General features: G+C 35.6%; 1 protein-coding gene across 1 annotated transcript in view; it reads left to right on the forward strand.

Annotated features, from left to right (window-relative positions):
• Positions 1-27500, forward strand: part of PTPN20 (protein tyrosine phosphatase non-receptor type 20) — a 115475-nt gene that overhangs the window by 15806 nt on the left and 72169 nt on the right. The window contains exon 2 of the mRNA XM_059169670.1: positions 4993-5146. Coding sequence (XP_059025653.1) covers positions 5113-5146 — 34 coding nt within the window. The 5' untranslated portion in view covers positions 4993-5112. The remainder of the gene's footprint in view (positions 1-4992; positions 5147-27500) is intronic.

The raw sequence follows: 27500 nt of genomic DNA on the forward strand, positions 1-27500 counted from the left end.
TTCAACATACAGCACATCACTTATATAGTTTAGGCACAGTGAGCCTCTTTTCTCATTAAGGGAAAGTTTTGCCTGACAAGTTCCCAGATGACAGCCAGGGGCACCCCTTGCAGGTAGGTTTTTCTAAGTGTAGCAGCCTCAGGCCTGCTATGTCAACTTTTATCTACACATGCATAAAATATGTATGGTTTGTGACTGTACCCTATAAGTAAGTAGTTTCTTGGGTTATTTGAGCCAAGGTCTGTTGATTAAAGGTACAGGAACTATATATTTCAGAAGGGGCACTCTCTTGTAATTACGGGCATATGTCTCAAAGAGAGAAGCAGGCAAGAGGGAAGATAAACAGGAAGAACAGACCGATGGACCTGATGTTGAGGAGGTTTCAGGGAATTTGCCAAAGCAATTTATGTCATGAATGAAACCAACAGTAGAAGATTGTTTATCTTGGCACCTAAATAGCAGAACTATCAAGGTAATGAAATAATTTTTAAATGGTGTTATTAGTAAGCAGTTATTTTTACTAATGCCATTCTAATAATTGAAAAAGTATTTGCTCAGAGTGTGGTTCATGGTAAGTATGTCAGTTCCAGTGTTGCAAGTGGCTCTGAGCACTGTTGATACAGAATTCTAGTGCTTTTAAAAGTACAAACAGATGGTAAGGACCCATGAGGGGTGACAGTTCTTTCTCATTCTCATTGGTGGATAGCAACTATTTTCTTTTTTTTTTCTTTTTTTTTTTTTTAATTTTTTATTTTTTATAAACATATATTTTTATCCCCAGGGGTACAGGTCGGTGAATCACCAGGTTTACACACTTCACAGCACTCACCAAATCACATACCCTCCCCAATGTCCATAATCCCATCCCCTTCTCCCAAACCCCCTCCCCCCGGCAACCCTCAGTTTGTTTCGTGAGATTAAGAGTCACTTATGGTTTGTCTCCCTCCCAATCCCATCTTGTTTCATTTATTCTTCTTCTACCCACTTAAGCCTCCATGTTGCATCACCACTTCCTCATATCAGGGAGATCATATGATAGTTGTCTTTCTCTGCTTGACTTATTTCGCTAAGCATGATACGCTCTAGTTCCATCCATGTTGTTGCAAATGGCAAGATTTCATTTCTTTTGATGGCTGCATAGTATTCCATTGTGTATATATACCACATCTTCTTGATCCATTCATCTGTTGATGGACATCTAGGTTCTTTCCATAGTTTGGCTATTGTGGACATTGCTGCTATAAACATTCGGGTGCATGTGTCCCTTTGGATCACTACATTTGTATCTTTAGGGTAAATACCCAATAGTGCAATTGCTGGGTCATAGGGCAGTTCTATTTTCAACATTTTGAGGAACCTCCATGCTGTTTTCCAGAGTGGCTGCACCAGCTTGCATTCCCACCAACAGTGTAGGAGGGTTCCCCTTTCTCCGCATCCTCGCCAGCATCTGTCATTTCCTGATTTGTTGATTTTAGCCATTCTGACTGGTGTGAGGTGATATCTCATTGTGGTTTTGATTTGTATTTCCCTGATGCCGAGTGATATGGAGCACTTTTTCATGTGTCTGTTGGCCATCTGGATGTCTTCTTTGCAGAAATGTCTGTTCATGTCCTCTGCCCATTTCTTGATTGGATTATTTGTTCTTTGGGTGTTGAGTTTGCTAAGTTCTTTATAGATTCTGGACACTAGTCCTTTATCTGATATGTCGTTTGCAAATATCTTCTCCCATTCTGTCAGTTGTCTTTTGATTTTGTTAACTGTTTCCTTTGCTGTGCAAAAGCTTTTGATCTTGATGAAATCCCAGTAGTTCATTTTTTCCCTTGCTTCCCTTGCCTTTTGCGTTGTTCCTAGGAAGATGTTGCTGCGGCAGAGGTCGAAGAGGTTGCTGCCCGTGTTCTCCTCAAGGATTTTGATGGATTCCTTTCGTACATTGAGATCCTTCATCCATTTTGAGTCTATTTTTGTGTGTGGTGTAAGGAAATGGTCCAATTTCATTTTTCTGCATGTGGCTGTCCAATTTTCCCAGCACCATTTATTGAAAAGGCTGTCTTTTTTCCATTGGACATTCTTTCCTGCTTTGTCGAAGATTAGTTGACCATAGATTTGAGGGTCTATTTCTGGGCTCTCTATTCTGTTCCATTGATCTATGTGTCTGTTTTTGTGCCAGTACCATGCTGTCTTGATGATGACAGCTTTGTAATAGAGCTTGAAGTCCGGAATTGTGATGCCACCAACGTTGGCTTTCTTTTTCAATATCCCTTTGGCTATTCGAGGTCTTTTCTGGTTCCATATAAATTTTAGAATTATTTGTTCCATTTCTTTGAAAAAGATGGATGGTACTTTGATAGGAATTGCATTAAATGTGTAGATTGCTTTAGGTAGCATAGACATTTTCACAATATTTATTCTTCCAATCCAGGAGCATGGCAACTATTTTCTTAATGTTTAAACTTCCATTAGTAACTTGATTTTTTAAATTGTTCTTACATAATCACCTCAATGTGTTTTATTTTACTTTCATTGAAGTAGACTATTTATCTTTTATGGCCTTTAAAAATCTGCTTTATTAAGATATAATCATGTTTGAAAATCTTCATCTTGTGAATAAGACATTTTCAGTTTTTCCTTCCCTGTCTCAGTACTTTCTTTTTCTTGTCTGACTGTGTTGGCCAGCACTGCCTGTGGCTCCTGGAGGAGCACTTCAGACATCCCTCCCTGCTTCATATCCACCAAGCCTCACACAAACATATTGCAGAGAGTGACCCAAGAAGCCACTGATCAAAAGTGACATTTCCTAAGGGTAACTTTACTTTCTATGTGAATATTGGTTATCTTCATAAGTGGTATAAAACATGCTAAAGAAGCATGCCATGAGAATTTGGTCATAGGAAATACAGATTCCACAGGAAGTAACTCTTATTCCTGAGGTAACTTCAGGTAGGGCAGTCAGATACTCAGTACTGGACATTTGGGTTCCTTTCACTCTCTTCTCCCTAGGCCAACACGGGTCTCAGAGAGAATGAGTCATGATAGAACTTTCAAAAGAATTAGAAGTGCTCAGCCCCAAAGGTTGGAATTACCAGGACGAGGTGCTAACCATGTCATTTCAAATTATATTTTGGCATCTTGCATCCAACATAAAGTCGAATCTGCAGGAATGGTTTTTGCTGGCATCTGCTTTAGTTCTGAGAGCATTTGAGGCAGACTGAAAATAGCACCTTAACTGGGCCTTTGAGAATATGTGCAGTGTTCATTGACTCTTCTTTGGCATTCTAACTCCTGAAGAAAAATGTCCTGCTTTTGTTTCTTGAGCAAACCAAACACTTGTGTTTTCTTCCTCTTGTGATCGTGTGGGGCCACTTTGTGCCATATTAGAACTTTGTCTATCCTCAGTGCTGTATCCCAAAACAAGTACTATTTTTTAAAAAAGATTTTCCCCTTCTCAGGATTAATTCCTTGATTTTCTACACTATTAGCAACCTTCTTTAGGGATTGGAGGGAAAGTTTTAATTTAGGGATCTGACCTCTGTAACTTCCCAGAGTTCTTGATGTAGTTATGGAGATTGCCTGGTGATGCATACACATTTTTCATGGAATTAACTAATCAGTTAATCCACCAAACATTTCTTGAGTGTTTAGAATGTGCTAGTCACTGAACATACAAAAATGAAAAAGTTCTGACTTCAAGGCCTTTTTTATTTTAATTTAATTTAATTTTATTTTATGGTTCAACTTGGGAAGATGAGTCCAGAAATCATTGTGAAAAAGGAAATTATGGGGAAGAATTGCTGGGGGCTTACTTAGTCAAGCATTGGAGGAAGTGGTAATATGGTAAAAGTTTTCACTATATTTCCTTAAAATTTTCTTTTGCATTTTAATAAATGAAGATTCCGTTTTTATTATATAATTTACTTTTGTAGACCTCATAGACCATCTATCTATGTTTTAATAGAGACTTGTTGAATTGTATAATTTTTTAAAAATTGTATAATCTTTTTTTTAATATAATTTTTTATGTATAATCTTAAACTATTGCTGATTTACTGTAGTGGCTACAAGTCAAAAACTGAATTAAGTGTCAATCAGCTTAATTAAGATATTCTTTTGTCTATCTGTCCTAAGATATACTAGATAAAATGTAGAATAAGATAAATTTATCCAGTTTGATTGTTCTGTTTCTATAGGCCTACCTCAATCTCACTGCCCTAATAAATGCCAGAAATGGGCATGCTTTCTGATCAAATTTGTTGCTCTGAGAGCACTACTGACTTCTGTGAAAGATGTGAAACTGGTGACTGTTATTTTGGGTTAATATGAATTTCAGTCTACTCATCAGTGTGCTAGAGAGATCTTTCCTGTGTGTGGGGGTGTATTTATATAAAGAGGATAGGTGGGAGTATAGGACCATTCATATGTTTATTGGTGGAATGCAGCATGCATTATACTTCATAACTGAATATTCATAACTGAATAATCCTTGGGAGTGCCTGTTAAATATTATTCTCATATAACATTAAAAGGACATGTCACTTATCCCTTCCTTTTTGCCTTCCATCCATGTTTTAAATAATCTTTAACATCCTGTATCTTGAAATTTTAAAATATGTATGTTTCAAAACATTAACTTTTAGATTCCAATTATAGTAACCCAATATCACTTGCAAGTAGCTAATGGAGAGGTTGCCAGACAAAAAATATTCTAGGTTTAACCAGTGGGAACAACATAACATGATTTTACAGGCCTGTTATGGCAAAGGTTAGAAAAGAAAAAAATGCTTATTCTGAGGATTTTTGATAGATTGAACATGAACTACTTGAATACAGGCTCTGTAGTTAGTTCTTACCCATTCAGTGTTAATCCCCAACATCTAGTTTAGCTGAAGTGTGGTGTTAAGAGACACAGTGACTGACCAAATGTTGGTAGTAATCTGTTAAACCTGTGGAAACTCCAGCTGTCTAACAGAAATTCCTTTGCATTGTGTGTTTGACCAGGTGAACAACAATTGTGTGCTGGCCCCAGGATGCCATTCAGACCTTCTGCCTGACTCTCGGGGCACAAGGCTCAGTACCTGCAGAAGCATTTTACTCACCTCATCTGGGCATGGGGACAACATGTCTTCGTACAGGAAGGCCACAAAAGAGTCTGGTAAATTCTCATGCCTCGCATACTTTGGGGGTGTGAGGAGCAGGAGGAAGAGAACATTGGTTCTCAGACTATGTATTGGGAACCATCTGTTAATTTGTTAACCTGCAGGTTTTGATTCACTGGGTCTGTGCGCGAACTCAAGATTGTGCCGTCTAACAAGCTGTCACACTTAAGAGTAGCGGTGACTAGAGACTTGTGTTTTATTTTACTCTTAACAAATAACATTTTTTCCAATTATGTAAATAATAATAAGTTACATATATAACATGTAATATATAATTTTTGTATAGTAATAAATATTATATATTTATTGCAGAGAATCTGGAAAACAAACAAGCACAAAAGCACAGAGAAGGTGGCTTTCAGTATATAATACTAACAGTGTTCTAATGAGATGCCACTATCTCCAGGTGACCCATACTGTCATCGTCTTGTCTCCAACGCTGGTAGCTTACTGTCATTTTTCAACATTTTTTTTATACCTTTCCTCTCTCTTTTTAAGTTCAGCTCAGCTGCTGCTCCCTCTTCTCTCCTGCCTTCCTTGTTCTCAGTGTTGCTCCCCACGCAGAGGGCTAAGCCAGAGCTCTGCAAAGGGCCGTCCTTGCTGGACTGCTTCTCTGGTCTTGCAGCTCTGACTCCAAAAGTCCTTCTGGTCCTGTCTACCTCTGAAAGAGCAAGAAGCAGCTTGCTGATTCATTGTGATACTACTTACCCGAGCACATTTGTGGTCTCCAGTTTTTTTTTTTTTCCTTCCATTATAGACATTACTATTGACAACATGTTAATATTTATGGATTTTATACTTGTGCTAGATTCTTTCTTTAGGATAAATTCTCAGGATTGGGATCCTTGAGCTAATAGGTCCGAGTTTTGTGTTGCTTTTATTCTCTGTTGCCACCATTATTTTCCAGAAAATGTTAATCCTATTACCAGCAGTATGTTAGTTATACTGTAACCTCCCTTTGGAGTTATCACAGCCAAGAAGGTAATTTAGTTTTTATGAAATGATATTTTGAGCCTCCTTTTTCTTTCCATTTCTGTGATTACTCTTCAGGACTATTTATTTCATTTTATGTAACTTGATTTTTTAAAAAATCTGCTTACTGCTTTTTCCTTTTTGAGATTACAGTGTACTAACAGTTCATCAATTATTTTCTGAACTACTTAAGAATCTGATCAAATTATAGATTTTTACTGGAGTCTTTTTAAATATAATTTGAATCAGTTTCTTTCCTATTTTATGTCCCAAACACATCATTCCTTTATTTTAGGTTTCGTGAAAAGTACAAAAACAGCACACACAAAAAATAGTAGAGGCACTCATTTACTTAAGACCTTTGCAATTACTGTGCAAGTGACCAAACTGACTGGTTCCTTAAAATAAATTATTATGAAAGTAGCAGTTGTCATATTTTATTGGTAGAATGTTTTAGATTCTAAATACATGTGGCCTTTATAGCTTTGTTCTTTTATTGCCACCTAGTGAATGGTCTCTTTTCTCAAGGAAAGAGTGTGTTTTGCAAAATTGCTTTGCAAACCGTATAGATGGAATTAAAGTCCACAATAAGAGAGAAAGAGAGAGCAAGAACCAAGTTACTTTGAATGAATTAAAATCTTTAGCCAGTGCCCAAATCACTTATTAGAAACATTTACAGTTTTTGTGGAATTCCAGCTGGAATTTGTATTTTCTGAGCTTCCTTAAGGCTTTTTAAAGTATCTTTATTACAGTGCCTGTTTTATTGTCTCACATTATAGTTATTTTTATACTTCCCTATTGAAGGACAGACTTCTGGAGGGTAAAGGTTGAATCTTTCTTCCTCTTTGCTTAAGCACACTCGGTGCTTTGTATATTGTAGATATTTAATAATGTTTGTTGAGTTAAGCATTATTGCAGAGTTGCTTTTCATGATGGAAGAGAGAGAAGAGAAGAGGTACTACTGATCTGTAGTTTCTACAATACATTGTCCTTCAAGAAATGACAGATTAGCAGTTTTGACTTATGAAAAATTTCTATTACCAAACAGATCATTTGTGAGCCCCTAGGAGAGGATGAAATGATCTTTTAAGAACTGAGTTTTACTTAAAACAAGACAGGTTAAACCAGCTTCTAACTATAGTAGTCTGAGCAGCCCTGGATCAAGAAGAAGCTTTCCTCATCCTGATAAGGTAAATGTTCTTTTTCCTGGACACCCTAAGATTAGGATGACCCAAACCACTAAACGCCAGGAAATCTTTTTCTTGGAACATTTGATGGCCCTAAAGCCTCCCCTGGAATCCCATTGTGAAATGAGATAGGTGCTTGAACTTAGCAATGCTTGCTGATGTCAGAAGTCATCCCTTTTTTGATTCTGAAAGTGGTAGAATACTCAGGAGATTCAGTTACTAGATCAACTAGTTAACTAATTGCTTAGATGTCCTCTTGGCAAAGTCTTTTTGAAGATCCTCAGCCTTCTTCATGTTTTAGGCTCCTTAAAACTTAGCCACAGTAACCTGAAATTTTTGGTCATCTTGTTGCTTGAGGTCCAATAAAATTTGAATTATACAAAACCAGGTAGGACCTGAGATAGCTAGTCCAGGATTATGCTACTCTCTGTTAGTTCCCGAGAATCCTGGAAGAGATTCGTGAACAAGATGGTCAAAATAATAAGCAGAAAGAGCTCTGAGAAATTTAGCAACCCTTAGAAGAAATAAATATCAGAATTGAATACAAAATTGGCAAGGCAGGAAACAACAAATGTTGGAGAGGTTGTGGAGAAAGGGGAACCCTCTTACACTGTTGGTGGGAATGCAAGTTGGTGCAGCCACTTTGAAAAACAGTGTGGAGGTTCCTGAAAAAGTTAAAAATAGAGCTACCCTATGACCCAGCAATTGTACTAATGGGTATTTACCCCAAAGATACAGATGTAGTGAAAAGAAGGGCCATATGTACCTCAGTGTTCATAGCAGCAATGTCCACAATAACCAAACTGTGGAAAGAGCCAAGATGCCTTTCAACAGATGAATACATAAAGAAGGTGTGGTTGGTATACACAATGGAATATTACTCAGCATTCAGAAAGGATGAATGTTCATCATCATTAGCCATCAGGGAGATTCAAATTAAAACCACATTGAGATATCACCTTATACCAGGTTAGAATGGCCAAAATTAGCAAGACAGGAAACAACATGTGTTGGAGGGGATGTGGAGAAAGGGGAACCCGCTTACACTGTTGGTGGGAATGCAAGTTGGTGCAGCTACTTTGGAGAACAGTGTGGAGATTCCTCAAGAAATTAAAAATAGAGCTTCCCTATGACCCTGCAATTGCACTCCTGGGAATTTACCCCAAAGATACAGATGTAGTGAATGTTTATAGCAGCAATGGTCACGGTCGTCAAACTGTGGAAAGAACCAAGATGCTCTTTAACGGACGAATGGATAAGGAAGATGTGGTCCATATACACTATGGAGTATTATGCCTCCATCAGAAAGGATGAATACCCAACTTTTGTAGCAACATGGACCGGACCGGAAGAGATTATGCTGAGTGAAATAAGTCAAGCAGAGAGAGTCAGTTATCATATGGTTTCACTTATTTGTGGAGCATAACAAATAGCATGGAGGATAAGGAGAGTTAGAGGGAAGGGAGTTGGGGGAAATTGGAAGGGGTGGTGAACCATGAGAGACTATGGATTCTGAAAAACAACCTGAGGGTTGGCGGGGGGTGGGAGGTTGGGGGAACCAGGTGGCGGGTATTAGAGAGGGTGCGGATTGCATGAAGCACTGGGTGTGGTGCAAAAACAGTGAATATTGTTATGCTGAAAATAAATTTAAAAAATGCAGATTCAAAAAAAAAAAAAGAAAGGACGAATACCCAACATTTTCATCAACATGGATGGAACTGGAGGGGATTATGCTAAGTGAAATAAGTCAAGCAGAGAAAGATAATTATCATATGGTTTCACTTATATGTGGAACATAAAAGAATAGCATGGAGGACATTAGGAGAAGGAAGGACAAAATGAAGGAGGGGAAAACAGAGGAGGAGACAAACCATGAGAGACTGTGGATCTGGGAAACAAACAGGAGAGTTTCAGCAGGGAGGGGGTGGGGGGATGGGTGAGCCTGGTCACGGATATTAAGGAGGACATGGATTTCATGGAGCACTGGGTTTTATATCCAAACAATGAATCATGGAGCACTACATCAAAAACAAATGATGTACTCTATGGTGACTAACATAAAATAAAAAAGAATATAAAGTTAGGTCTATTTTTCAGAAAATGGGATAAAGAGACAAAACAGATAAAAGATTAGATTAGAAGACGAATCCACGATAGCCTGTCTGTAACTAATAATAGGAGTTATGGAAAAATACAGTGATTGAGAAGTTACTTACTGAAGAAAAATTTCCAGATGGAAGGACATGAGTTTCTAGATTTGAGAGTAAGCTCAAGTACCAGCAAAACAAAAGGCAAAAGAGACACCACATCAAGGAACATTATTGTGAAATTTCTAAACACAGGGAGAAAATCCTAAACATTTCCAGTGAGGGAGAATGAAAGAGGTCACAGGTAAAGAAATGTACTCTCAATTATTATTAGCTTCTCAAATTATCTCAGTGGAATCCACAAGAAAGGATTTCTCCGTCATCACATTTATTTTCAATGTGGAACAAGAAAGGAATTAGAGGGAGTGGAGTAAGGAACTAGGGTTGTCAGCCCTGGGGGAGAGAACTGAACAGTAGATGTTAAACCAGTGAGCCAATGTGCCAAGAGCTATTGTGAAGGGACACATTCTGTGGTGCTCCAAAGTGCAGGGGTGGAGTCAGAGATTACACGGGGAGACTGGCCCAATGTGCTAATGGCTTGTGCTAGTCCATGATTAAATCGTGATTGTCTGAGACAAGCCTATCCAAGTTTGAGTAGAATCATATAAGTCAATCTCTTTGAGAGATTGCTAGATTTTGAAGTATAAAATCTAACTAGACCACGGGAAGACCATGATTATGACGATAAAACAGATTAGTAGAGAGGAAGCCGTCTGGTATAGGCACAAAAAATGGGTCAGTAAATCTCGCAGGTTTTTTTTTTTTTTTTTTAGTTTAAAGAAAGTTAACAGAGCCCTGCATTTCTTTAAAGGTTATTTAAAAAGTACGGTCTAGTAAACTTGAAGGTTCTTCATTTATTCAAATCAAATTTTGAAAGCTCCTGATTGACCATAGACACAATCCCTTTTTATTCTAAAGGTCAAAATCATATATTCTTGAAAAATCACTCTGCGTTCAAGTGTCACTTCATTTAACTACATTGCATTAGCAGAAACACAAACAGAGAAAAACTCTGTCTCAGATAATTTATTCAACTCATTAAATAATCAAGGAGTAGTGCTGGTTGAAAGAACATTTTGAGGAACAAGGTATATACTGTCTTAGGGAAGGCATTTTGAAACAAGTTTGCTGAATTAGAAGTTAAAGTGATTAATGTTCTACAGGGCATCAAAACCATATCCTTTTCGGTCAGACAGTCATCTTAACAAAATGATATCATTAAAATAATAACTTTACTTCTGATATAAATATATGACCTGCAGTTTTGGTTATTTGATTATTATTTATAACTAATTGTGTTATACCTCACAAACTATTTTAACTCAGAGCTTTATCAAGTTTGAAAGCCTTTGAAAGGGCAGAGGATAGAAATCAGGGGAGATCAGGATAATCTCTTAGATTTCCATTTTATGAATGTCAGAATTTATTAATTGTCCCAAAACTGAAGGACATTTTGTTTTTCTCCCCAATTTTTATTTTTACAAACAATACTACAATGACATCCTGATCTTTGATTAATATTTGTATGTGTGAGTATTTCTGTATGAGAAATATATAGAGGAGGAATTTCTGGTTAAATTTTGTGCACATTTAAAGGGGATTGATACTGTTTCAATTTAATTTCCCTTTAGCCTATTTCCCTAAATCCTCATCAATAGTGAATTTTATCCATTTTAATAATTTTTCCCAACTGTTGAGTTAAAGTGATATCACACTATTTTAATGTATGCCTTCCTGAATGCTAGCAAGGTTGTTATCTCTTTTATTAGGCTATTTCCATTTCATCTGAATTTTCTGTTTTTGTCTTTTTTTATTGTTTTAAAAATGAGTTTACTATAGGGTATATGTATTGCAGGTATCTTTTCCCACTCTATGGTTTGCTTTTTGACTTAAATTTTCCTAAAAGTTATGAATGTATATATGTATGTATGTAATCTCTCCACCCCATGTGAGGCTTGAACTCATGACCCAGAGATCAAAACTCATATGCTCTTCCAACTGAGCTAGCCAAGTGCCAAGTGTCACTGTCTTTTTACTTCATGGTAAAAATGGTATCTTTTGATGAAGAGAAATTCTTAATTTTAAGGATGTCCAATTTTTCATTGTTTTCCTTTATGGCTAGTGTTTGTTTAAGAAATATTTACTTTCTCAAGGTGATGAAGATATTTTCCTCTAAAAGCTTATTTAACTGCTCAGATTTAGATCTATGATCCTTCTGGAATGAGTTTTGAGTATGGATATTTAATTGAACTGGTACCTGGTATTCAAAGACATTTTTAAAAATATGTTCACGAGGGGTATTGGTATTTTACTACTTTTGTAGTAGGGTTATTTATTTATTTATTTATTTTTTTAAGAACTTTATTTATTTATTTGGCAGAGAGAGATCACAAGTAGGCAGAGAGGCAGGCAGAGAGAGAGGAAGGGAAGCAGGCCCCTGCTGAGCAGAGAGACCGATGTGGGACTCGATCCCAGGACCCTGAGATCATGACCTGAGCCGAAGGCAGTGTCTTAACCCACTGAGCCACCCAGGCGCGCCCCTGTAGTAGGGTTTTTGATAGCAGGGTAATTCTGATGTTTTCAAATGTTTTTGAGAAGTATTCTGTGTTCCTTTATTTTCTGGACTACTTTGTGTGGAATTGGTATTATTTATCCTGAAATACTTGGTGTAAGTGAAGTCATAGAGCCTTAAAAGTTATTTGGATGTCTTTTGCAAGGTTTTTGACCCAAATTTTCAACTTCTTTATTTGGATTTTCTATTTCTTATTGTGTCTCTTTTTAAAATTTGTGACTTTTCACTGATGAAAGATATCAAAGAAGGCATAAATGAATGGAAAGTTATCCCATGTTCATGGACTGAAAGAATTAAAATTGTTAAAAATGTGTTTACTAGCAAAGTCATCACAGATTCAATGTAATCTCTATTGACATTTGAATGGCACTTTTTACAGAAGTAGAAAAATTTACATGGCAATACAAAAGACCATCACACTTTATATTTCAAGCTGTATTATAAAGATATAGCTATCAAAACATTATGGTACTGGCATGAAAACAGATACATAGACCAATGGAACAGAACTGAGAGCCCAGAAATAAATTTGTATATGTAGTCAGCAGTATTTGACATGAGAGCTACGAATACTCAATGGAGATAAGACAGTCTCTTGCATAAATGGTACTGGGAAAATTAAATATGTAAAAAAAGGAAGCTACACACATACACACACAGGAATGTTATTCAGCCAAAACAAAGAAGGAGATCCTGCTATTTGCAACAACATGGGTAGATGCTGAGGGCATCATGCTAAATGAAATAAATCAGAGAGCAAAAGATAATACTGTATGGTCTCGCTGATATGTGGAATCTAAAACAAAAAACAAAAAACAAAACACAAAATCATAGAAAAAGAGATTAGATTTGTAGTTACCAGAAGTGGAGGGATGGATTGAAGGGGGGAATTGGAAGAAGATAGTCGAAAGGTGCGCACTTCCAGTTATAAGATAAATAAGTGCTATGGATGTCATGTACAACATGATGTCTATCTGGTTATCACTGCTGTATGGTATGCATGAAATTTGTTAAGAGAATCTATATGAAATGATGAAGAGTAACTAAACTGATTTGATAATCATTTCACAATATGCATAAGTCATATCATTATGTGATATACCTTAACCGTATATAATGCTGCATGTTGATTACATCTGAATAAAATGGGGAATTGACCAGTGAATGAGTGGATAAACAATATGTGGTATATTCATAAAATGGCATATTACTTAACCTTGAAAAGGAAGGAAATCCTGTCACATGCAACAACATGGATGGACCTTGAGGTTATTATGCTAAGTAAAATAAGCCAGTCACAAAAAGATAAATACCATATGATTCCATTTATGTGAGGTATTTAAAATGGTCAAATTCATAGAAACAGGAAGTAGAATGGTGGTTACTGGGTGCTGGGGGGAGTGGGATAAATGGAATTACTTAATGTTTAAATTTCAGATTTGCAAGATGAAAAAGTTCTGGAGATCTGTTTCATAACAATATGCATATAGTTAACTCTACTGAACTATATACTTAAAAATGGTTAAGATGGTCAATTTTGGGTTATATGTTTTCTACCACAATAAAAGAAAAAATGGAGGGAGTGCTAAGGTTGGAAACTTACTATTTTGTACCCATTACAGAAGACTGAATCAAGCAAAAAGCAGCAATAGATGCTAAATATAGGTGAAAATTTCAATGAAGAGCAGGATGTGTGTGGTCACAAAATGTCTCCCTATAGATTGTGCATTAATTGCAAGATAGGAGAACAATTGGACTTCAATCAGTGGTCAGAATTCATGCCAGTAATGAGGGAGAGAAGGACAGTGTAAGGTTTCAGATGTAAAATGCTGAGAAAGGAGCCTCACCTATGTGGTATTCCAGTCGAGAATGCATAATCTGAATTTAATCGTGAGGAAACCTTGGACAAAACAGAAATAAGGAGGATTCTATTAAAAACAATGGAACAGAGGGATTATATTCTATTAAAATGTGCACATCCAAAAATTAAAAAATATTTGGGTCTTTGAAGAAATTTATTTCCCTAAATTGATAATTTTGTTGACATAAAAACTATTTTAGAGTAATTTTTGATTTACAGACATATTATGAAGATAGTACAGAACATCCACAATACCCTTCATCCATTTTCCCTGTTGTTATCATCTCATATTATCAGGGTTCATTTGTCAAAATCGACCTTAAAGAAACTGGCCTTGGCATATAAGTATTAACTACATTCCAGACTTTATTTGAATTTCGCCTTTTTATCCCCATTCATTTTCTCTTCTGTTCCAGGATCCAGCGCAGGATATCACATTGCATTTAGTCAGTATGTCTCCCCAGTTTCTTCTGGTCTGTGTCAGTTTCTCAGTCTTTCCTTGTTTTTTTGTGACCTTGACAGGTTGAATAGTGGCCAGGTATCCTGTGGAATGGCCCCCAATTTACAGTTGTCTGATTTTTTTTTTTTTTTAAATGATTAGACTAGAGTTACAGGTTTGGGGATGGAATACCACAGAATTGAAGTGCTCTTCTTGTCACATCATCTCAGGAGGCACATGACATCCATGTGACACCACTGAAACTCTTTAACGGTCATCATTTGGTTAAGGTGGTATTTGCCAGAGGTGTTTTCTCTGCTGTAAAGTTACTGTATTTCCCTTTTATCACTCTTTGGAACTGAATTACTAAGTGTAGTCTGCCCTCTGGGTGGGGAAGTGACCAAGAATTAAACTCTACCTATTGGAGGAGGGAGTATATATACATTTTGGAGCTTTTCCTGTAAAGAAGGTTTGTTATCATCCCCTACTTATTTATTTGATCATTAGTTTATATGAGTATAAACTCATATTTATTTTATGCTTCATTATAATCCAGTTGTTACTTATTTTAGTGTTCAAAATTGTTCTAGTCCTGGCCCTTGGAAGGACTTTCAGATTGACTCCTGTGTCCTGTCCTTTCATGTTCCCCATCCTTTAGTTTTTTTGAGCACTTTGCTACTTTACTGCATTATAAGGTACTCCAAGCTTATCTTGAGTTTTCCTGGCCAGGCCCTAGATTCAGTCACTTCTAGAAAGAGATTTGTTTTACTGGAGAACAGTATTTAGAAATCAAGATCTGGACACTGGCTTGTTTGTTACTACAGTAGTATCATTGTTTCTGGACCCTGGATTTTTTTTTTTTTAATAGACAGAAAAATAATCACATGGTTTAATGGAATAAATCTTGAAAAATGTAAATGAACAGTGAATTCTTGAAATGTTAACAGTCATAACAAACTTTAAATGCTGAGCCCATGTGAAGCACTGTACTGAGTGTTTCAGGTGTAATACCTCAGCTGATCATCATAATGTCCTTATGACACAGGCACTGTTGGTATTTCTGTTCTATAGATGATGAAACTGAGACACAGAGAAATTAGGGAACTTGGCCAAATCGTGTGCCACAAAAATGACAGAACTGGGATCAAAGAGGTGAAATTCAAGTGTGATATATGACACTTGGACATTACTGATCGGATAAATTCAAGAGAAAGCTGTTGAGAAATTATTAGGATTAATCAAACAGTGAATTTTGAGGAAATACAGTTTATCAGGGTTTTTTATGTCCAGCATGTTTTTTTTTCTGTGTATTAAGAATTACTTGCATAACTGTAAACATTTTTCCTCCTGTTTCTAAAATTTTGTAGTTTAGCTATTAGGTTTATATCTCTGATTTACTCCTTTTTTTAATGGGGTAATATAAGGATTGAGGGTTTTTTTTCCCCCATGTTATTTCAGCATCAGTTTTTGAAACATCTCTCTTTTCTCCATTAAGTTACCTAGGTACCCCTGGGGATAAAAATATATGTTTATAAAAAATAAAAAATTATATTAAAAAAATCATTGAATATATATCTTTGTAGAATTGCATGTGGACTTTTTATTCTGTTCCATTGCTTTATACTTCTGTCCTTATTCCAGAGTCCTAGTATCTTAATTATTATAGCTCTGTAATAAGTCTAGAAATTAAGTGGTAAAGTCTTTTGGTGTTGTTCTTTTTCAAAATTGTTGTTGCTGTCCGAGGCCCTTGGCATTCTATATACATTTTAGAATTAGCTTGTCAGTTTCTACAGAGAACCCCTAATGGGATTTTGATTGAGATCACTGTGGGGGTATTTGACATTGAATATGTCATTCATTCATCGAATATTTGCAATATCGAATCTTCGAATGCAAAGACAATATGTATTTCTCCATTTATTCGGATATTTTAAAATTTCTTTCAGCAATGCTTTGTAGGGTGTTTTTTTAAAATTTTTTTTAATTTTTTTATTTTTTATAAACATATATTTTTATTTGGGAGAAAGAAAGAGCTGGAGCCGTGGAGCAGAGGGAGAAGGAGAAGCATTAAGCAGGGAGCTCAACTTGAGGCTCGATCCTAGGACCCCGGGATCATGACCTGAGCCAAAGTCAGACACTTAACTGACTGAGTCAACTATGTGCCCCAATGTTTTGTAGTTTCCAGTGTATAGGTCTTAAGCATGTTTCAAGTATTTCAGGTTTCTTATATTATTAAATTTTTTAATTGTGATTTTTAGATTGTTCCTTGCTTACACATAGAAATACTGCTGATTTTGTATTCTGACTGCATATCTCACAACCTTGCTAAGTTTATTTATAATTTCTAACAGCTTTTTAAAATAGATTCCTCATGATTTTTTGTATATACAATCATACTATCTTTGAATAAGAGTTTCATACATCTTCTTTAGCAATCTTTTTGTCTTCTTTTTCTTGCCTAACAGCACTGGCTAATACTTCCAGTATGTTGTTGTTGAAAGGATGTATTAAGGACAGACATCTTTCAGTTGTTCCAGATCTTAGAGAGACAGAGTTCAGGCTTTCACTCTTACGAATGCTGTTAACCATAGGATTTTTTGTAGATACTCTTTATCGGGTTGAGAGGTTTCTCTTCGATTCATAGTCTGCTGAAGGTTTTTTTTTTTTTTTTTTTTTTTTTTTTTTTTGTAAATAGGAATTTTATTTTGTTAAATTCTTTTCTGCATCTATTGAATGATTGTTTTTCTTCATTTTGAGTGTATTCCTACAGTGACTTATACAGATTGTTCTTGAAGTGTTAGCTTACTTTATATTTTTGGATAAATTTCATATGGTCACAATATACCACCCTTTCTATGTATTTCTGGATTTGATTTAACATATTTTGTTAAGGACTTTTGCATTTTTATTCATGAAAGGATGTTTATCTGTAATTTTCTTCTAATATCTTTGATATTGGTATCAAGGTAGTTGTTAGGAACTGCAGAGTGTTCTGAAGTTCACAAGTTGAAACCCTCACCCCCAGAGTGATTGTGTTTGGAGATAGGACCTTTAGAGAGCGTATGAAGGTTAAGTGACATCATACAGGTGGGGCCATAATCAAATTGGACAAGTATCCTTCTAAGAAGAGAAGACACGAGGGATATGCATGCACAGAGAAGAGGCCATGTGAGGACACAACTAGAAGGTAGTCAGGGAGAAATGACTTAGGAGAAACCAAAACTGCTGGCACCTTGATCTTGGACTTTCAATCTCCAGAGCTGTAAGAAAATTGAATTTCTATCGTTAAGCCACTTTGTGCTATTTGTTATCACAGACCTAGTAGATGAATACAATAGTGTTTATGTCCTCTTCAGTTTTTATGTCTCCTCTCGTCAGCTTTACGGCTAATTGTTGTAGAAGCAGTGTTTTTCCTTAATGTTTTGTAGAATTTGCTAGTGAAGCTCTTCAGATCTGATGTTTCTTTGGGGGAGGATTTTAAATTATGAATTCACTTTCTTTAAACGATATAGGGCTATTCATATTATCTAGTTCTTCTTGAATGAACTATGGTAGATTTTTGTCTCTCAAATTATTTGTTCATTTCATCTAAGTTGTCAAACATGACATTAAGTTACCTGTTTCCTTTAGCACACTTTACATTCTTATAGAAAATATGGTGTCATCCTCCCTTTCATTCCTCGGGTTGTTAGCTTGTTTCTTCTCTCTTTTATTTTTTGATGCATCTGAAGATTAACCAATTTTATTGATCTTTTCCATGAACCAAACGTTGGCACAGTTAATTATTTTTCTCTCAGTGATTTCTGTTTTTACCACCATTTCCATTCTTCTGCTTCTTTGAATTTGCTCTTCTTTTCTAATTCCATAAGGCAGAAGTTTAGATAGTTGGATTTTACCATAAGGTAGAATTTTAGATAGTTTGGATTTCTACTTTCCTCATACAAGTATCCAATGCTGTACATTTCTATAAAACATTCCTTTGGCTTCATCCTTAAAATTTCAATATGCTGTTTTTATTTACCCTCAGGAAGTTTAAGAAGTTTTCTAGATTCTCTTGTGACTTATTTTGACTCACAGGTTAAAAAATTTGTTGTAAAGTTTCCAGATATTTGGAGATTTCCCATATATCTTAATATTATAAATTTCTAATTTAGTTCCATTGTGATCTGAGAATATTTGTAGGATGTATTTTATAATTTATATGATAAGCTCTGGGTGATTTCATAGCTTGTAAATTTATTGAGAATTATTTTATAGCTCAGTGTATAATCCTTGAAAATGTTCCATGCATACTTCAATATATATTCTGTTGTTTTTAGGTGAAGTGTTTTGCGCTTTTAAATTAGGACAGTATGAATTATAGTGTGTTTCAAATCTTCCAAGGCTTCACTGATTTTTTTTTTATGTCAGTTGCTGAAAGAAAGTTTTGTGGATATGTGTCTTTCTCTTTTCAGTTCTGTTAGCTTTTATTTCATATTAATCTGGGTTTTTGCTATGAGTTGAATATAGATTTTGAATTGCTGTTTTTCTAATAAATCAGCCTCTGTCATTATGTAATATCATCTTTATCACTGATAATGCTCTTTAATCTGAGGTCTACTTCATCTAATGCTAATCTAGCCATTCTAACTTTTTCTTGACTAATGTTAGCATGGTATCTTTCTCCCTCTTTTTTCTTTTAAAGTTTGCTGACTTTCTGTTCAGTCTTGCCCCACTCCCCCATCATGTGCTTCATTTTTGGATCATTTCATTGCTGTATGTTGACATACACTGGTCTTTTCTTCTCTACTGTCTCATCTGTTGTTAGTTCTATCCAGTACATATATTATGTATTTCATCACTAGAAATTCCATTTGGGTTTAATTTTTACAGTTTCTATTTCTCTTCTCATTATGTTTTATTTTACTTCCTTGAGTGCCTTCATACAAGTTATACTAGCTTGTTAAATCTTCTTGTTTATAAATTTCATCATCTATTCTTTCTAAGTATATTTCTATTGATTGACTTTTCTGGTCATAGGACATATTTTCCTCCTCCTGTGCATCCCTGTTAATTGTTTACTGGATGCCGGGTGTTGCAAATTTTTTTTTTTTTTTTTTTTTTTTTTGCAAATTTTTGGATGCTCGATTTCTTTTTAAATTCCTCTAAGAAAGTGTTGGTATTTTCTGCCTTGAAGTTGTATTATTACTTGAAGTTCAAATTGAACTTGATTCTTTTTGAAGCTTGCTATTAAGCTTCTTAAAGATGGTGCAAGGAAGCCTTTATTCTGGGGACAATTTAGTTTTGCTAAGAAGTGTGTGTTCTGTGAACCCTCCCCAGAGTCCCATGTATTGTGAGATATCCTCATTCTGGATTATAAGAACACAAACTTTTTCTAGCTCTTACTAATCTCTGCTGCTTTCCAGTGATTTTCCTTGATGTCAGGAATTGTCCTACATATAAGCAGACCCATATTCTGCAAAGGGTAAGAGAGGATTTCTTTGCAAATGTTCAGATTTTCTTGTTTTGTATAGCTACCTCCTCCCTTGACATTCTACCCTGCAAATTCTACTTGCCACAGTCTCTCTGAGCTTTGATCTCTTTCTCTGCAGCTCAGTGAGATCACTTGACTCTCTTTCAATTCTCTCCCTGAGCTATGACCTGGAAACTCCCTGTGGTCTTAATCTGGAGGCAATCATAAGGCTCAACTCATTTGTTTCCCCTCTCTCTGAGATCATAATCTATTGTGCAATGTCTGAAAATTGTTGTTTCAATGTATTTTGTCCTATTTTCTAGTTGTGATTAAGTGATAAATTCCCCATAGACAGAAGTGAACATCAGCGTAGGTTACTTAAATTTTCATTTGTTTATTAGGTGACATTGGATTTTTAAAATACATTTATTGACCTGTAGGTTTTCTTCTTCTGTGAGTTGCTTGTATATAATTCTTACAGGCATTTAAAAACAGAATTGCCACCTTAGCTTATGAAGCTCCTTTTTAAGTTCACAGAATTCCCTGTTCTTTGAATCTTAGTGTGAAGCAATAGTGGCAGTAACATTTAATGTCAAGGATTATGGGAGGATATGGTACAGTTTTAACATCAGTAACAGGAGTGAGTGTTAGATACGCACCTTCAGCATTCAGGAGACCCATGTCTCTTTGCTCAGCTTTTTTGGTGGTTAGAGGAATTGCCCAGAGGACATGCCATAAATTTTACTTATTCTCAAATCAGCAGTAGTTGGAGGTTATTTCCTACTAAGAATAGCAGCTAGTTTAATATACTTGACTCATTTTTCCCCCCATTGGCTTGTCTTGCTGAATTTCAGGAATTCTCTATATGTCCTAGATGCATATCACTTCTTCCTAGTGAATACTTTTTTCTTTTTGAACCCTATTGATGTACATTTTCCCCCCATTTCTTTTAAAGATTTTGTTTTTAAGTAATCTCTACAACCAACCTGGGGCTCAGATGTACAACCCTGAGATCAAGGGTCACATGTTCTTCCAACTGAACCAGCCAGGCACCCCTACTGACAGTGTCTTTTTTTTTTTTTTTGACAGTGCCTTTTAATTAATATTCAAATTTATCAATATTTTCTTCTGTAAGTTGTAAGTTGTGCTTTTGTAATTAGAAAAATCTATTCCTACCCTGAGAGAATAAAAGTAGCTTTTTTTTTTTTTTTTTTTTTTGTATACTATCATCTTTGGTCTTATCAGGCTCTGAGATAGGGATATATATATATATTTTTTTCTAGCAGGAAAGCCAGTTGTCCCAACAGTATTTATTTTATGTTTTCCCTCTGATCTGCAGTGCCACCACTATCTAAGAGTAAATGCTCTTAGGTACTTGAGTTTGTTTAAGAATCCCTATTCTCTTTTCTTCCTCTATTTTCTACTCCTACACCAGTGCACACTGTTGATTACTTTAACTTATAATCAGTATTGACATCTGATAGGGCAAATGCCCCAATCTGTTTTCCTTGTCCAAGTTGTCTTTGCTGTTCTTGGACTTGTATTCTCTAGTTTGTCTATACACACACACACACACGCACGCACACTGCACACATCCTGCTTAAATTTTGATTAGATTTGCATTAAATCTGTGGATTAATTTAGAAACTATTTACCATTATTATGATACTCAGTTTTCTTCTGTATAAATATGGGTGCTACTTTTTGTAAACTTCCGTAAGATTTTGCAATTTTTACTATTTATTTTTGCTTTATTTCTAGTTACCTTTTATTTTTATTTCTATTGTAAATGATACATTTTCTTTTGTTGCAATATTTAATTGGTTATTGTTGGTTTATGGAATGTTTCTAATTTGTTGTATCAGCTATCCTGTCTGAAATTTTTATTATTTCTAGTAATATGATACAGAGTCTCTTTAATTTTCTATGTATTTGCAAATACGATTTACTTGCTTTGTTTCCAATTCTTAAGGTTTTTTTTTTTTTTTTCTTTCTTCTTTTGTTTTATTGCTTGGGCCCTGTATATTATACAACATTAAATAAGGGTGGTGGTAGCAGGCATTTTATGTTTTTCTTAAAAAATGAGACTGTGTCTAAGTTTTACCTTTAAGCTTAATGTTAGCTCAGTATTTTAAATAACATATTCAATAAGTTAAAATAGTTCTATTCTACCTTGAAAGGCTGTTAAATTTTTCGAATGATTTTTCTTTCTATGTTCAGATAATAATATGATTTCTGTCCTTTATTGACATTTGTTATATAGCAAAGGACACTGATAGATTTTTATGATACTGGTCATAATTTGAAATCTCTTGATAAATCTAACTGAATCTACACGTTCTTCCATTGCACCATTTAGTAATACGGTACTTAGGATTTCTGCATTGATGTCCATTTTTAAGTTTGGCTTATAGTTTTTCTTGTATTTTACATCTTTTGTTCTCATGTAAGGATTTTACTGACATTTTAGTATAAATTACATAATTTTACATTAAAAAATTCTCTAAAATACTATAAGAAATAAATTTTGTTCATTGAAAATTTGATAAAATCTCATCTGGACGCATCTTTGGGCCCATGTCTGTTACCTCCTGGGGATGAGATTTTAAGTTATTGGTTTAAATTTTTAAGTGCTTGTTATACTATTCATGCTTTCTAAATATTCTTAGGTAGATTCAGATGATTTACAATTCTCTGAAGAAGTTTCCATTTCATCAAATTTGTCTAATGGTACTTCTAAAAATGATAGTTGGGTCTGTGGCTGTGCCCTTTTCCCTTCTTAGTATTAAGTAAATTGGTTAGTGAAAGATGTTTGTGTATTTTTAAGTCTTTTGTCAAAGAACTAGTCTTTGATTTTGTTGATCTGTTGTTTTAAATTATTTTCTATAAGATGTATTTCTTTATGATGTCTTTCTACTTTTGGGGGGGTTACCTCAATTTTACTTGGACTTTATGATTGACTATAAAACTCATTTTTGTCCATATTTTTCTGCTTTTGTTATAAATGTATTTAAAACTATACATTTCTGCTTTAAACACTGCTTTAGCTAACTTTCACGTTAGTTTTGATATATTGGGTTTTCATTGATATTTCATAATATGTACATATAAAATTAACTTATATTATAATAGTTCACAATTATTGTCTTTTTTAACACATTAGTGAATGACCAGTTTTACTTCCAAAGTATATGTTTACTATTTTTTTTTTACTATATTTGTATTGTTGACATACTATAACTATATTGTATTGTTAACATACCATGTCACAAAATTTCTAAATCATAATATTGAGGGCTGCCATGATATAAGAAACAGTACTTTGAATGCTCAGTTTTAAGATCAGAGAAAAATATCTCCTTTGGCTTCTATATGAAATAGTCTGTGCAGTTAAAGTAATAGGGTAATGATCCTATAATAAAACAGCAATGGCTTTCCTACGGAGAATTCATATTATATTCTTCAATAAAGCTTGAAATGAATTTCTGTATACATCAACACATTGCTAATTTATTATTAAAAATTCAAGAAGTTAAAGTGAGACTTATGTAACACACCATTCTTTTTAAATTAATGGATTAATTTTTATATTTCTTTTCAGTGTAACAGCATTCATTGTTTTTGCACCACAACCAATACTCACTGCCATACGTGCCCTCCATAATACCCACAACCTGGTTCCCCCAACCTTCCACCCCCCGCCCCTTCAAAACCCTCAGATTGTTTTACAGAGTCCATAGTCTTTCATGGTTCACCTCCCCTTCCAATTTCCCTCAACTCCCTTCTCCTCTCCATCTCCCCTTGTCCTCCATGCTATTTGTTATACTCCACAAATAAGGGAAACCATATGATGATTGACTCTCTCTGCTTGACTTATTTCACTCAGCATAATCTCTTCCAGTCCCGTCCATGTTGATACAAAAGTTGGGTATTCCTCCTTTCTGATGGAGGCATAATATTCCATAGTGTATATGGATCACATCTTCCTTATCCACTCGTCCATTGAAGGGCATCTTGGTTCTTTCCACAGTTTAGTGACCATGGCCATTGCTGCTATAAACATTGGGGTACAGATGGCCCTTCTTTTCACTACATCTGTATCTTTGGGGTAAATACCCAGTAGTGCAATTGTAGGGTCATAGGGAAGCTCTATTCTTAATTTCTTGAGGAATCTCCATACTGTTTTCCAAAGTGGCTGCACCAACTTGCATTCCCACCAGCAGTGTAAGAAAGTTCCCCTTTCTCCACATCCTCTCCAACACATGTTGTTTCCTGTCTTGCTAATTTTGGCCATTCTAACTGGTGTAAGGTGGTATCTCAATGTGGTTTTAATTTGAATCTCCCTGATGGCTAGTGATGATGAATATTTTTTCATGTGTCTGATAGCCATTTGTATGTCTTCATTGGAGGAGTGTCTGTTCATATCTTCTTCCCATTTTTTTTATATGATTGTCTGTTTTGTGTGTGTTGAGTTTGAGGAGTTCTTTATAGATCCTGGATATCAACCTTTTGTCTGTACTGTCATTTACAAGTATCTTCTCCCATTCCGTGGGTTGCCTCTTTGTTTTGTTGACTGTTTCCTTTGCTGTGCAGAAGCTTTTGATCTTGATGAAGTCCCAAAAGTTCATCTTCGCTTTTGTTTCCTTTGCCTTTGGAGACATATCTTGAAAGAAGTTGCTGTGGCTGATATTGATGGATTCCTGTCTCATGTTGAGGTCTTTTATCCAAGCTGACACTGCAGGAAATATTAAGGGGGGTTCTATCAAAGAGGAAAAATCCTAAGAATAGCATTGAACAGAACTATAGAGACAATCTACAGAAAGACTTCAAACGTAACACGATGTCAGTCAAAACGTATCAATCAATAATCACTCTCAATGTGAATGGCCTAAATGTGCCCATAAAATGACACAGGGTTGCAGATTGGGTAAAACGACAGGACCCATCCATATGTTGTCTACAAGAGATCCATTTTGAACCTAAAGATACACCCAGACTGAAAGTGAAGGGATGGAGAAGCATCTTTCATGCCAATGGACCTCAAAAGAAGGCTGGGGTAGCGATTCTCATATCAGATAAATTAGATTTTAAACTAAAGACTGTAGTCAGAGATACAAAAGGACACTACATAATTCTTAACCCACTGAGCCACCCAGGTGCCCCAGGACACTACATAATTCTTAAACGGACTATCCACCAAGATGATCTAACAATTGTAAATATCTATGCCCCCACTATGGGAGCAGCCAATTACACAAGACAACTGTTAATCAAGATAAAGAGTCATATTGATATGAATACATTAATAGTAGGAGATCTTAACATGCCTCTCTCAGAAATAGATCATCGAAGCAGAAAATCAATAAAGAAACAAGAGCATTGAATGAAACATTAGATCAGATGTACCTCATAGATATATACAGAACATTCCACCCTAAAACAACAGAACACTCATTCTTCTCAAGTGCACATGGAACCTTCTCAAGAATAGACCAATACTGGGTCACAAATCAGGACTCAACTGATACCAAAAGACTGAGATTATTCCCTGCATAACCTCAGATCACAGTGCTTTGAAACTGGAGCTCAATCACAAGGAAAAGTTTGGAAGGAACTCAAACACCTGGGAGCTAAAGACCAATGGTTTCACTTATTTTTGGAGCATAACCAATAGCATGGAGGACATGGGGAGTTAGAGAGGAGAAGAGAGTTGGGGGAAATTGGAAGGGGGAGGTGAACCATGAGAGACTATGGGCTCTGAAAAACAATCTGAGGGTTTTGAAGTGGCAGGGGGTGGGAGGTTGGGGTACCAGGTGATGGGTATTATAGAGGGCACAGATTGCATGGAGCACTGGGTGTGGTGCAAAAATAATGAAGACTGTTATGCTGAAAATAAATAAAAAATAAATTAAAAAAATAAAAAATAAATAAAATTAAAAAATAATAATCTGGGAGGAAAAAAAGATGATCACATCATTTTTATTCTTTATTTTGTTAATATGCTGTATCGCTTTGGTCCATGTGCACCTGTGAACCATCATTGCATTCCTGGAATAAATCCCACTTGATCATAGTAAAAAAAAGAAAAAAAAAAAAAGAATGCTTGCATCAACCAGGAGATCAAAGAAGAACTTAAACAATTCATGGAAACCAATGAGAATGAAGACACTTAGGTCCAAACCTATGGGATACAGCAAAGGTGGTCCTAAGTGGGAAATACATAGCCATCCAAGCCTCCCTCAAAAAAATTGAAAAATCCAGAATACACCAACGTCTCTACACCTTAAAGAACTGGAGAATCAACAACAAATCAAACCAACTCCACACATAAGAAGGGAAATAATCAAGATTAGAGCATAGATCAATGAGGTTATAACCAGAGATACAGTAGAACATATCAATGAAACTAGAAGCTGGCTTTTTCAAAGAATAAGATCAATAAACCATTGGCCACACTAATCCAAAAGAAAAGAGAGAAAGCCCAAATTAATAAAATTATGAATAAAAAGGGAGAGATCACAACTAACACCAAGGAAGTAGAAACAATCATCAGAAGTTATTATCAACAGTTATATGCCAATAAGCTAAGCAAACTAGATGAAATGGATGCATTCCTGGAAAACTATAAACTCCCAAAATTAAACCAGGAAGAAACTGACAACCCGAATAGACCGATATCTAGTAACAAGATTGAAGCAGTGATCAAAAACCTCCCAAAAAACAAGAGCCCAGGACCTGATGGATTCCCTGGGGAATTCTACCAAACTTTCAAAGAATAAATAGCACCTATTTTCCTGAAGCTGTTTCAAAAAATTGAAGCAGAAGGAAAACTTCCAGACTCTTTCTATGAAGCCAGCATTACCCTGATCCCCAAACCAGGCAAAGACCCTACCAAAAAGGAGAATTTCAGACCAATATCACTGATGAATATGGATGCTAAGATTCTCAACAAGATCCTAGCAAACAGGATCCAACAGCACATCAAAAAGATTATCCACCATGACCAGGTGGGATTCATCTCTGGGCTACAAGCATGGTTCAACATTCGCAAATCAATCAGTGTGATAGAACAAATTAATAAGAGAAGAGAAAAGAACCACATGGCCCTCTCAATTGATGCAGAAAAAGCATTTGACAAAATCCAGCATCCCTTCCTGATTAAAACACTTCAAAGTATAGGGATAGAGGGAACATTCCTGAACTTCATAAAATCTATGAAAGACCCACAGCAAATATCATCCTCAATGGGAAAAAGCTTGCAGCCTTCCCATTGAGATCAGGAACACTACAAGGATGCCCACTCTCACCATTATTGTTCAACATAGTATTAGAAGTCCTAGCAACAGCAATCAGACAACAAAGAGAAATAAAATGTATCCAAATTGACAATGAAGAAGTCAAACTCTCTCTCTTCGCAGATGACATGATTCTTTATATGGAAAACCCAAAAGATTCTACCCCCAAACTACTAGAACTTCTACAGCAATTCAGCAACGTGGCAGGATACAAAGTCAATGTGCAGAAATCAGTGGCTTTCTTATACACTAACAATGAAAATACAGAAAGGGAAATTAGAGAATCGATTCCATTTACTATAGCACCAAGAACCATAAGATACCTGGGAATAAACCTAACCAAAGAGGTAAAGGATCTGTACTCGAGGAACTGCAGAACACTCATGAAGGAAATTGAAGAAGACACAAAAAGATGGAAGACCATT

This window comes from Mustela lutreola, chromosome 4 (genome assembly GCF_030435805.1).
Source record: "Mustela lutreola isolate mMusLut2 chromosome 4, mMusLut2.pri, whole genome shotgun sequence".
NCBI classification, from domain to species: Eukaryota; Metazoa; Chordata; class Mammalia; order Carnivora; family Mustelidae; genus Mustela; species Mustela lutreola.